Below are 12,749 nucleotides of genomic sequence, written 5' to 3' on the forward strand. Positions count from 1 at the left end.
TTATTTTGTCGAGGCTCTCGCTCTGGTTCTCAAGACAATCACGTCTTATTATGTCGCCCTATATTTTACATGTATAAATTATAATATACCATTATTAAATTTATTATAATTATTTAAAAAATTATAAATATCTTTTACAATTAAAATCTATCTAACAAACGCTTGTTACAATAAACAATTAATATTCAGTAGACGATCGTCAATTTCAGAAAAATAATTGTAATTTTGCTAACAACGAGATGCCTATATTTTATTTATATGCAAAAATTGTTTCTTTTTTAATGTAACTTAATTTATTTATTGAATTATTCTTTAATCCATACATCTCTTGGAGTAGCAAGGCCAATTTAAACTATTTTTAATATTTTATTTAATGTGATGTACAATCTATGTGAGCATATTATGAGGAATTGGGTTTACAAGACTCTCGCGGTTTCATTTTAAAATAAAAGAAAGAAAGTTTTGTAGCTTATAAACACTGAAATTCTTGGTTTCTAGTTGATGCAACAACATTGACATTTTTTTAAAGTAGTAATTAATTTTGATTAGTTACTATAAAACAAAAAGATTTTGTAATAGAAATTGTCTATATAATGGTAAAATTGTCATTTAATTTGTAAGAATGAAGTATTCTTAGTCAAGTTGAGTTGTCAAAGTTATGTTGAACTCAATGCTAATTGTCATTAACATTCCTAAATCCTAATGTTTAATCACCACACACTTACCAATAAATAATTATATGAGGCTCCAAGAAAATAACGGGTTGTTTGCAAAAATTTATATTTTTCCAAAAAAAGGCTTCATATTTAAAAAAAAAAAAAAAGTGGATAAGTGATTAAATTCTAAAAATCAAAAGTGTTTAGAATAATAGTTATAAGTAGAAGAAAAGTTAATGTATTTGGTAAAAGATTTAGGGGATGATTGGAATGGTAGCTATTAAGTGAAAATGACATGAATTTAAGAATGGAAAGAAGTCGAATTTGAATAACATTTATGTGATTGATATACACAATAGAAGATAATAGAATTATCATATTCCTTAGTTGATTCCATTAACATAATTGATAATTAGAAAATAAAGATTAGTAATAAAATAAAATCATTTTTATTACAAATTTGTTCTTTTCTTTTTTTTTTAAAAAAAATATTTATTTATATTTTATTGGGTATGTTGAATTTAATTATATAATAATTAATAGTGTTTTTAAAATTATTTACAGAAGGTTATAAGCAATTTATAATATATTTATATATAAAAATTATTTATTTATGTAATAAATAATTTATTGACTCATTAAACATATAAATAATATTTTTTTGCCAAAATATAAAATAATTACTTCGAAGAATCAAATGGAGTAATATATTTAATCAATGCATCTACCAGTATTTATTCAGTACTCAGCTAAAGAAATTTTTTAAATTAATAAAATAATTAAATGCCAAAATAATATCACTTTTTTCTTACCATGCATACATAATTATTTCTCAATACTAGATTCAAAAAATACTCAAACTTAATAACATTTAAACCTAAATATTAAACTAATACAAGAAAAAAAGTTTCATTTTCTGGATGTTAGGAATAGCTAATACCATGGTCAGGGGATGGAATGACCAGTCCCTTACATAAGAGAATAAGAATTCCCATCAGAATAGATATTCCTAAACTTAGAGCATATTAGTCAAGATGTAAAAATGGACTTAAGAATGATAATTTTATTTCTACTGCATTCTTACGTACCGGTCACGCTCTTAGTGTATTACCAGATTATTTGTGAAATTACATATTATCATAATAATGGATAAATTAGAGGTTGATTAAAAAAATATAAGCTGAAGCATTTTCAAATATGTTCATTTAGCTTAGTTAAGTTATACTAAGAAAAATACTTAATTTTTAGAAACATATTAATAACCAAAGAAACAAGAAAAAGTGATAATGATGATGAGTTGAAGGGCATGTTGCATGCATGTATGGTTACTCAAAGTGAGACAGAAAGAAAGGTGCAAAAAGGGTAGTTGCAGATAGATAGGACCCATTTTGACCTTGAAATCATACACATACATACATGTCATATGCATATGCATGACCTTTCAACATTGGATTTGATCACCCCTCCAAACCCAATCATGCTATATATACACACAAATACATGACAAATGCATCGACGCGCATTGGGTTTTGTTTTCCATAAGATTAACGAGCATCATCCAACATGCAACATGCATGCTTACGATTAACAAGCATCATCCAACATGCATGCATGTACCAAACATATGTCCAATGTACCAATTTATCATTGTTTGTTGACTTTGCATGAATTATTACATAATTTTTATTTGTAAAAAGAATAAAAATAAACTCAAATATACTATTCCCACATGGGAATTAATTATTTAAATATAGCAATTAATTACAAATGAGAATTCTCTTAAATAACCTTGGGCCAGTTTTATATCTTTTCTTTTGGGCCAATTGCAAATGTGGGCTTCGTAAGTTGGGCCCTTTTGAGAAAAATGGTATGTTGTGTATTAATAATAATGTTCTTGGAGGCCCAAGAACAAGAATCACCTTCACAGTTGTCTGAAATTTGTATTATACATTAAAATGATATTTAAAAAATAATATAAATTGTATATTATTAAATAATGTATAAAATACAACGTTAGTATGTAATAAAGCATTCGAATTGCTTGAATGCTACATTAGTCAAACTTCCACTTTTATCCTTCTTCTACTTTTTTTTTTTAAAGAAAGGAAAAGACAAAAAAGAAAGAAAGAAAGAAAGAATTACTAGATTTTTATTTTTTTTTATAATTTTTCCAAGATTTTTCTAAGTCATTAAATTGTTTAAATGTATATTAACAATGTCCCATCAAACAATGAATTTGAGTTGGCATCTCTGGTCCTCCACATATATTGTCCCCAAACTCCCACCCCATTGTGCTTAAAAAAGAAAGGCAGGAAGAACATTAATTCCAAGGTGGAGTTATAGAGATGGTGAGAGTTGAAGGGCAATATGTAAATTTGAGAAAGAAGGAAAAACCCTGATGAGGGATGAACAGGGAAAGGTGGGTAGTGATCTGGGCCAGGGCTGAGATATTCAACTAGTGGGTAAGAATCAAAGTTTTCAAGTTTCAACCCCACCACCTGCTTTAAACTTGTGGCTTTCAAACTACCTCAAGGAGTTGGTCACAATAGCCTCTTATTTCCTTCAAGAACCACTACTAAACTATTTTGTAACTATCCACATTGTCCCACTAACTTATCCTTCTCCATCACTATTCTTCTTCTTCTCATCAAATCAACTACTGTGTGTGTGATTCTGTTTGTATGTGTGTGAGAGAGAGAGAGAGTAGTTGCTGATTTCTTGGACTAATAAGTCATTAGTAGAAGTGTTGTTGGATGATAGTATTATATATGCAGAGTTGTGTGATTGGAGAAATGAAGTATGCGGACGCTTTGTGACGTTTGTGAGAGTGCTGCTGCTGTTCTTTTCTGCGCCGCTGATGAGGCCGCTCTTTGCCGTGCCTGCGATGATAAGGTTCTTTTGAGTTTAGTCATCTCTCTGCGTTTGATGCATATGTATGCATATATATATATATATGTGTGTGTGTGTGTTCTACAGATACGTGTTGCTCCATCTGTTTATTTTGATAATCTTTTCTTTTCATCTTCTGGGATGTTAATAAATAATGTCTTGTTTAATGAATTGGTATTATTGTTTAAAGATTATACTGTTTATGAATTTTTTGAGAGAAAAAGATTGTAAAAGGTCTCTCTTGGTTTAAAAATTTGAACTTTCTTGTTAGATGGAGCATTGTGGCAGTAAATGAATGTTATTTAGTCTAAAAGATCTAAATTTTCTGTTGCCTATAGCAGAAAATAAGAAGATCTTATAATTTCTCTTTATGGTTTGGACATTTTGGTTCACTCAATAAGTGAACGATGATGTAAAGCCTTGGAGAGGAGTGATGCTCATTACTTGATAGTTATCTCAACTGAATGTTTTGAGCGGCCCTTTTGTTTTTGTACTTAAAGATGAATTGTCTTCAGCCTCTCAAGTATTCAAACATTTTCTTGAATAAGTCAGGTTGCCTTGTCTTGATATTTCCGTAAATGCTTGTAATATATAACGTTCAAATCTGGGATGCAGGTTCACATGTGTAACAAGTTAGCTAGTAGACATGTAAGAGTTGGGCTTGACGAACCTGTTGATGTGCCTCGATGTGATATATGTGAAAATTCACCCGGTATGCACGCATTCATTCGTCTACTATTTTTGCTTTATTAGCTACCTTTTTTTCATATTGTTATATATATACACCATTTCGATCAGGATGTTCTTATTAATAGCTTAACGTAAAATTATTCAAATGTTCAGCATTCTTCTACTGTGAAGTGGATGGTAGTTCTCTCTGTCTGCAATGTGACATGATGGTACATGTTGGAGGAAAAAGAACTCATCGGAGATATCTCTTGCTAAGACAGAGAGTTAAGGTTTGTTTCTAGAGACTTTTTATTATGTTTGTCTTCACCCTTCATGTCTTTAATAAGATTTGGTATTGCCTGGGTCTACAGTTTCCAGGAGATAAACCAGGCCTGACAGGAGATCCTGCCATGAAACCCCTGGATACAGCTGAAAACAAGAGGGAAAATAGTCAGTCGAGAAAACCAATGATTGAAGATGATCAGCTGAATCACACCGTCTCTCCTGTTGCCAAATCAGATACAGATGCTGATGTACCTGTGAAGATGGACTCTGGGATGATTGATTTGAACATAAAGCCACATCAGCTCCACGGTCAAGCTTCAAACAAGCAGCCAGGCTAACTCTCTTGCAAAATACAATCTTCAATTCGGCTATCAAGATATGTTTGTGGAGGGCTTTAGTTTCCAGCCATTTTTCTTTCGTCAACTCCGATATAAACAATGAATCTTGAAAGAATTGTGCCATTTGTTATGATGGTGTGATACTTATTCAAGTCCTGGCTGAGTACTAGAATGCATTGAGATTTCATCTTTTTAGTGATCAGTTGAGCAGAGAGTCCTAAGTTTTCTCCTGTCGACAAGTTCCGATAGTTTGAAAGTGGATGTAATGCCCGTAGAAGGTCTGGAAAGGGGTGGAGTTATTTCTTGAAGAAATGGAGACATTGTTGTATAGTCGCGAAAAATAAAGTCGTACTTGGTGTTTGTTTTAATCTATATAAGGAATGGTGATTGCCTTGTAAGAAACTCTGACCATGTCTTAACTCTCTTGTAATTTATACAAGCTTCTATGCCAACATCACGGCTATCACTAAGCCCATGTTAATCCAATATTTCTTGAAATTTTTGATGATCCTTTAGAGATGTTCTGAGAAGCAGTAGAAATGTAGCAGTTATGCTACATCTCTACTGTTGAAAGATTATCCATAAGCTGCAACTTCCAAGGAAGCTGGAGTGTCAGAGTTGCACAAAATTTATGGTAAAAGAAAAGGTAGATATAAACAAAATATTCTACAAGTGCTAGGAGCAGAATTCAGTTTATCTTGGTTGCATCATAAGCTACAATCAAACATCTGATGATTTTTGTTGGTTCAGACAACTTAGTAACTGTATCCCTTGACAAACATTCCTTTCTTGGCTTCCTCAGACTCACCCTCGGCACTGTATTTGCCAAGCTGCGCGAGAGAGTTAGCCTTTGCTCTAATAAGCAGAACTTCCTGAGCTGCCTTTACATTCTCTGGCCTTCCTCCCCAAGTCTTGAGGCATGTGTTCTGGAGGGCTCGTGCATACGAGAAAGAAACATGCCACGGGTTTGGTGCTTGGTTCATTGCATTCAAGTTAAGAGTGGCCTCAACTTCAGATTGTCCACCCGACAAAAACTGTTCATGGGAATTCAGAGAAGCAATTAAGGTTGTACAAATTTTTACAATCTTGAAAACTTTGATGTTTCATGTAGATCCTTACCATGATCCCAGGGACGGCAGGAGGGATTCTTCTTTTGAGGAGCTTTAGGGTATAGTCAGCAACCTCTTCTGGTGTGGCCTTGTCTTTGCTCTCGGCTCCAGGAGTAACCATGCTAGGCTTCAGGAGAATACCTTCAAACATGACATTGTTCTCAGCAAGGTAGAAGAAAACCTCAGCCCAGACCTTTTGTGCCACTTCAAATGTCCTCTCTATCCCATGGTCACCATCAAGTAGGATCTCAGGCTCAACAATGGGAACCAATCCATTGTCCTGACATATTCAAATGACACTATTATGCAGACATGGAAACAGGCTAACAAAAATTGTAGGAGCTCAAGAAAGTCCGGAGTTCATCATACCTGAGATATAGCAGCATATCGAGCAAGACCCCATGCTGCTTCTTTCACTGCAAGAGAAGATGGACCATTGGGAATGCTCACAACTGTGCGCCTGCAAAAATATTGCAGTGAAACTGTGAACTTCATTACATACTTCTGCAATTGTTTGTGTCCATCAAAACTGATTGCACGACTAGTTTTGTCAATTTTCATTGTGACTCATTACTCGCTCCGATGCCTGAACTATTCATATGACACTTTAAATCTACTCATCCACTTATTGATTCCTATGATGAATGCAACCTACTCTAGGTTTTACTAGTATAAATATGTACCATTTGGCAAAGCGGGCACCCTGTTGGTAGTAAGCAGCAGAGCGAGAGTCCAATCCATCAAGCCCTTGGCACCAGGACTCATTGTTGGAGCCGGCCAAGGGAACAAGACCCTATCACACGTAGAAAATAGCACTAATGGTTAGTTTATTTCTGTATATGCATGACCTTAAATCATCATGCACGAAAAATCTCCTATGTTTAATGATGAAACATACTTTGTCGACTTTAATTCCAGGGACAATGCCCTGATCAACAAGTACATCGACTATCTTCTTTCCATCGGTGGTGGACTGGTAGAGTGTTTCCTCAAACAGGATAGCACCTGAGATGTATTGGCCGAGCCCTGGAGCTGTAACGAGAAGGGTCCGGTAAGCTTGGCGGTTGGCCTCGGTGTTTTCCAGCCCAATGGAGTCTAGACGCTTCCCGCAGGTGGCATTCGATTCATCCATGGCCAAGATTCCCCGGCCAGGAGATGCAATTGTTTTCTGGAATCAGCAAAATCACAGTTTCTGTGAGTGAAGAACTTAAAACATTTTCTCTTTGGAGACAAGTTTCACATCATCTGTAATAATAGTAAGTTCGTAGGTTTTGGCTACTGTAAGATGTTTAACATAAATTTAATAGAAAGAATTCACATTGGTGCAAATAAGTAATATCATTGCGGAGAAAGAGATATCGAGATTAAAAAAAAGGCAAAAATAAGTGTTACTATGGGAAGAGGTAATATGTCACAAGTGATATTTCAGACTCAGTTTGAATAGTGCCTAGTGCTCCTTTGAGGGTGTCATTTCTGTTAGATACATCTCATGTTCCTTATCATGAAGTTATGGTACATCCAAGAAAAGTTATCCAGAGAATCGTACGAGAACAACTTAACAATGAATGTCAATCTAGAACCAGTCTCACACTCCTAGGTCCAAGAAGAATAAGATACTGTCGTAACATTATATTTCAGTAAGAAATGTCATTCTACGAGGTAGAAGTTTATCACAAGTGTTTTACGGTGTGACACTGCAAAATCATGTGCGAACATACCGCAGTCTTGACAAGTTCATCGGCATAGGAGGAGGCACGGACAGTGAGGGCAGAGGAGGAGACAGGGCGGCATGGCACTGCAGCCACAGCAGGCTGGCGGAGGAGGGGCTGCCCTTTGACAAACTCAGACTTGTCAAAGACTGGTGATGACTTGAGGAGGGATGCTGAAGCCATTCGTGTTCGTGTTTTATGATATGATAACAATGTATATCTTAAGCCCTTGCACCCTCCCACAATTTACCATTGTTGATACAACAGTAGTGCAGCTTATATAGTTCCAGAGAGATATATGGTTTGAGGCCATAAAACACTAACCAATCAGCATTACACACGTGGGATGATAACTTGCTGACTTGGCAAAATGCCACACAAACACAAGAAAGAAAAAAGGAACAAATTAGCCCAGAGTTTGGAGTTGCCTAATGTTTAGTAAGTTCGTGGTTAATAAGTCTTCCTTGCCCAAAACATCTTTTCTTTTTAATATTCTTTGGCTACAAGTAGGAGACTCTTTTCAAAGCAAAGCAACGTCGGAAAAAATATGAAAATCTTGAACCTTTTTCCTAACAAATTGGATATGTAAGTATAAAATGATGTAATGAAGCAGAGACCCCAGCAAATTTGAGGCTCTGCTTAGAAGTTGATCATTTGCTTAGCAATGCATCCATTACAGGTCTGCCTAAACATTCACTGCAACTTGACAAGTGCTCTTGTGTCTTGTGCTATTCTTCTAGCAGAAGAGCTGGAGAACATCTTCGGCCATGGCCCTCCAAGTGGGCCCCGTTATGTTTGAAGCATTGTCATATGGTCCATGGTGTTAAAAATCTATGGCTGATAGACACATATACACAGAAATACATATATGTCTCTCTCTGTGTGTGTGTGTGTGGACAGGATTGTAATTGAAAATGGCCCATAACATTTCAAAGCAATGTCTTCACCACTAAAAACAGGTGAAAACCAGTTGAGGTCTGATGGGATGCAGGAAAACAAAGCAATGAACTCTTCTCCCACAACCATCCTTTTCTTCCTTGTTTTTTCCTTTTGCAGTCTGTGGAAGAGGCGATTTTCAGACAAAGAGAGCCACCAGCTCAGAACTATCTACCAATATATCAAATGTTGCTGCAACCACTTTGGTCATAGTTTCTGAAATGCAGTGTGAAGAACCAAAACACTTTGCAGGTCAACAGATACATAGTAGATTGAAGTTAACATATATGTATCCCACCATTACCATATGCTTGAAGGAGAAATACGAGCAAAACTCTTACAAGCTTTAGCGTGAAAATATCAAATCTTGATTACAAGCTACATCAGCAATGGAACCAATATTCTGTTGATGTCGCATGCTCCACACCATTTGGTGTTTCCTGACTGGAGTATATAAGGATTTTCCAGGAGAAAAGAGGGGATGCTGTAGAGATGATTCTATCACAGCAAGTTGGCGACTCTAGTTGTACTTGCCACAGAACACCCTCACAGTCAAAATAATCTCTTCGATGACGGTAAATTCGTAAGCGCAACAATAAATTCACAATGTATGTTGGCCATCTCCAACCAACTCATAAACCTTTTATGCCAATTACCATTTAGCTTGCAATCTGTTACTAGAAAATTCTCAATTGATATCTTGAAATTTTCAAAGAATGACACAGAAGTCGGTGTCTATTAATCTGTATTGCTATCCCGTAACAGTAAAAATAGCAACTGGAGGCATATAAAACACTGGAAACTTTTCCATTACCACTAGAAGAAGCTACTGTTAATCTAACAAAACTGGGACATGTATAGAAACAGATTATCGAAGATAAGTAGAAGAAACCCAGAGGATAATGTAGCTTATCAATGAAGTTGTCACTTCCAAGCTTCTTGGCCCCTTGAGTATTGGTGGCATCACAGACACCATCAGAAATGTTCCTAGAAGCCATGAAAGAATAAAACTTCCAGCCCTGAATAAATATAGCAACAAGTTTAGCAAAAAGTTTTCAAAGTGCAACAGAGACTAAACAGTTATTTTAGAACAAAAAAACACTTCTCGATCTTGAATTGGTATCTCTTGCTAATACTGATTCATTAGTTATAAACATGAGGTAGAACCATTCGTGAAAGAAGGGATTCTCTCACTGGAGAATTAAAGAACTTACCCGTAAAGAAAAGCTCGTAATTTGCTCTTCAGCCGATCATAAATAAAATACACAGTAATAATCAAGGAAATAGCAACTTGAAGAGTCGGGCCTTCTTCCGTTGGAAAGAGAACAGTGAGCAGTCCGAGAGCTATGAAAGCGATTGAAGTTTTTATGATGACACTTGTGGATGGGGTTCTAAACCTGCTTGCGACAGCCTGCACATAGCGCGACTGGGTTACTTCTCTAACCTTTTTCTTGATGTTGATCTTAGGGTTTTTCCTTTCGTAGAACTTTTGCATTATAATTTTATCATGAGCTGATTCAATTGCATCCACGCTAGGCTTGTGCCCTCCATAGGTTTGTATTAGGAAGTTCCTAGCAGCTTGAATTTCATCTTCAGAAGCTTCCCGACTGATTCCTAGTCGCTTGTAAGGGTCGTTAACATTAATTCTAGGAAAGATAGCTGTACCAAGAAGAATAAAGAGAGATGAAAATTCAGAAGTAACAGACTGACAATGTCTATTTGAGACTATGGGCAAATAAATGAGTCAAGTGCAGAACAAGAAGTCACAACAAAGGCCATTTCATGAAACTATGAACATGAGCATGTCAAGTGTCATCAATCTGGACGCCATTATCCATCATAGAAACATTTACCAACCTAAATGACTAAAAAAGACATCTTTTAATATTGGGGTAAAATATGCCTGATTCTCCACCAAGATATTAATTATAATTAATCCATCTTCTACTGCCTGAACCTCAATGATCATAACTCACAACAACGTACAACTGCCATTGCCACACAAAGAAGAACCCTCTCAAGCACCACACCAAACAAAGATCAGAACTCACATCTCAGATCAGACAAAGTACATGAGAATGGGCCAACAATAAACAAATAAATCTACAAAATTTACCAGTTGAGTCATTAGTAGCATCTCCGAAGGTTGCATCCATTGCACACTTAAGGGAAGGAGTCCGCCTTTTATATCTCCAAGTTGATGCAGCCAAACCATTTCTACACGATTGTCGTAGTGAGAAACGGTGGAAACAAAATTGTGCATGCCAACACTTAAACATGAATTAAGAAAAATTTACCTTGGCAGATAGAGCAAATCCTTAGAGGTCCTGAAATCAGGAAAGAAAGCGACGTGTTTCTTATGTGATCCTGGCCCTCTTGTGGGCGAGCCAAGGCTATATCTCAAGGGGCAGTATGTTAATCCAGACGACATCATTACTAAGAAAGTAAAAACTGTGGCTAATCTCTGTCACCCTGGAACTAATTTATGTGACAAGTGAAAGTCTGCATACACCAAAAAGAAAATAAGAAAAGGAGAGCCTAAATTAGGCACTTAGGATACAACCAAAGCCATTGAGAAAAATACAAGTATACTGCATATCATGAATGGCCTTTCCTTGAATATGTTGATCTACAAAAACATCTGCTTGTTGAACCACATAAAGAAAAAACAACCAATAGCAAAAAGATACATGAAAAACTGAGAAAAGAAGATTTAAAAAAAAAAAAAAAGTGGGAAAAAAGAAATGCCACAGCAATATGCATCAGAAGCATGTCGACAGATCATCTAATTAGCGGCGAAACCAACTTCATTAAGGAAGAGGTCAAAGAGCTTTACCTAAACCCCTTAAACTATATTCTCACTCAATACTAACTACTGGGTCATTAAAAATGTAGAATATTAAGTACCCCTGCTATCTAGACATTAATATTCTTCACTTTCAAAATCCCCTTTATCCTGTCCACACACATGCACTGCTTAACACATCGCCACCAAAATACAATGTATGTAAAGGTTAATTGACCAAGAAAAAGAATGCAAATCCCCTCACTCTAACTCCAATAACAAGAAACAGAAAAGAAAGAAAACAAAAACATGATTCACAATTCCATTCGTTTGGACAAGCTAAAAGTACGACGGCACACTTTCCATTCTCCAACTTTGTACATTTTGCTTCCAGGAGATCGGGAAGCATAAAGCTAAAAGGAAAAAAAGAAATACAACTTTACTCCACAAGTCCAAGCACAGTTCTCTTGTGTCTTCTTTCTTGATCACAATAAGCATACACTTGGGGAAAAAAAAACATCTAATTGTACCCATTCAGTCATTCACTTAACTCAAAATATAAGTTCGCACACAACCAACAGTTACGCAGAATGCAGTACTGTCACCCACACTAATTGCAAAGAATAAGCTATCCTGAAAATATTCAACAATTCAGCTCAAGTTTTTAAATCACTACTGGCATTTAGCGTAAGCCCATAGCTCCAGAACTTGCAAAAATTTCCAATGCTGCATAGAGATGAAATTTAGGTTCAATTTCCTCAACTACCTTCAGCTGCTTAAATTTAGTAATCACACCAGAAATGCAACGCGATGGAAGTCTTGGGGGGTAAAACACTTGAAAGGAAAAGAAAGCATATCAAGAAGAAACATACAAGTACCTGAAGCAGAGAAGAATTCACAGTGGATAGGAGTCGATTAGAGCTACAATGGAGTGGGAAGAAGGGTTTTTCTCTCGTGTTTCGAAATATAGGTCAATATTTTATATTCTGATATGCATTTACAAATCCGTTGTAGTCTAGATGGTTAGGATACTCGGCTCTCACCCGAGAGACCCGGGTTCGAGTCCCGGCAACGGAAGTGTTATTTTTGAAGTTGTCAATAATTAATGGGTTGTAGGCCCATGCTAGGTTGGGCCTGGGTCCAATAAGAATTTTTTTTTAAGGAAATGGAGTAGCAAACATAAAGAAAGTTTGGTACCTTCATCTCCATCTTTGGTTGCGCTATTCATAATTCTTTGCTTTCTCCTTACCATATAATTGTAAGATCCAAAAATGACATTTGTTTCACATTAGTCCGATTCTTTTATTATTAGAGTTTGAGGGCAAAATTATATTTTTTAGTCCTATCTTTAAATTGTTGGTGGAGTGAAGAGT

At 35.9% G+C, this 12,749-nt stretch overlaps 3 protein-coding genes and 1 non-coding gene across 8 annotated transcripts; 2 read left to right on the forward strand and 2 right to left on the reverse strand.

Annotated features, from left to right (window-relative positions):
• The first annotated feature begins 3,019 nt into the window (after nucleotides 1-3,019).
• Nucleotides 3,020-5,323, forward strand: LOC105179047 (B-box zinc finger protein 19). The gene is made up of 4 exons (XM_011102637.2): nucleotides 3,020-3,548; nucleotides 4,161-4,257; nucleotides 4,389-4,504; nucleotides 4,586-5,323. The coding sequence occupies exons 1-4, from the start codon at nucleotides 3,456-3,458 to the stop codon at nucleotides 4,835-4,837; spliced, it is 558 nt and encodes a 185-aa protein (XP_011100939.1). The 5' UTR covers nucleotides 3,020-3,455; the 3' UTR covers nucleotides 4,838-5,323.
• A 142-nt stretch (nucleotides 5,324-5,465) lies between these two features.
• On the reverse strand, nucleotides 5,466-7,921 carry LOC105179048 (fructose-bisphosphate aldolase 1, chloroplastic-like). The gene is made up of 6 exons (XM_011102638.2): nucleotides 7,665-7,921; nucleotides 6,845-7,114; nucleotides 6,630-6,739; nucleotides 6,316-6,406; nucleotides 5,957-6,226; nucleotides 5,466-5,871 (listed from the first exon to the last, which is right to left on the reverse strand). Exons 1-6 carry the CDS (start codon nucleotides 7,836-7,838, stop codon nucleotides 5,593-5,595), a joined length of 1,194 nt encoding a protein of 397 aa, XP_011100940.1. The 5' UTR covers nucleotides 7,839-7,921; the 3' UTR covers nucleotides 5,466-5,592.
• A 1,398-nt stretch (nucleotides 7,922-9,319) lies between these two features.
• Nucleotides 9,320-12,337, reverse strand: LOC105179049 (protein CHAPERONE-LIKE PROTEIN OF POR1, chloroplastic). 5 transcript variants are annotated; one of them, XM_011102640.2, is made up of 5 exons: nucleotides 12,255-12,337; nucleotides 10,889-11,093; nucleotides 10,708-10,808; nucleotides 9,806-10,250; nucleotides 9,320-9,610 (listed from the first exon to the last, which is right to left on the reverse strand). In XM_011102640.2, the coding sequence occupies exons 2-5, from the start codon at nucleotides 11,023-11,025 to the stop codon at nucleotides 9,460-9,462; spliced, it is 834 nt and encodes a 277-aa protein (XP_011100942.1). In that variant the 5' UTR covers nucleotides 11,026-11,093; nucleotides 12,255-12,337; the 3' UTR covers nucleotides 9,320-9,459. The 5 variants fall into 5 exon arrangements, with proteins under 5 accessions (XP_011100942.1, XP_011100944.1, XP_011100945.1 ...); XM_011102642.2 differs by having other exon boundaries at nucleotides 12,249-12,268; XM_011102643.2 differs by having other exon boundaries at nucleotides 12,143-12,258.
• A 43-nt stretch (nucleotides 12,338-12,380) lies between these two features.
• TRNAE-CUC lies at nucleotides 12,381-12,453 on the forward strand. Its single transcript has one exon. It is a non-coding gene; the product is annotated as a tRNA-Glu (tRNA).
• Nucleotides 12,454-12,749: the final 296 nt, after the last annotated feature.

Source organism: Sesamum indicum, unplaced genomic scaffold, assembly GCF_000512975.1.
Source record: "Sesamum indicum cultivar Zhongzhi No. 13 unplaced genomic scaffold, S_indicum_v1.0 scaffold00120, whole genome shotgun sequence".
In the NCBI taxonomy this organism is placed as follows: Eukaryota; Viridiplantae; Streptophyta; class Magnoliopsida; order Lamiales; family Pedaliaceae; genus Sesamum; species Sesamum indicum.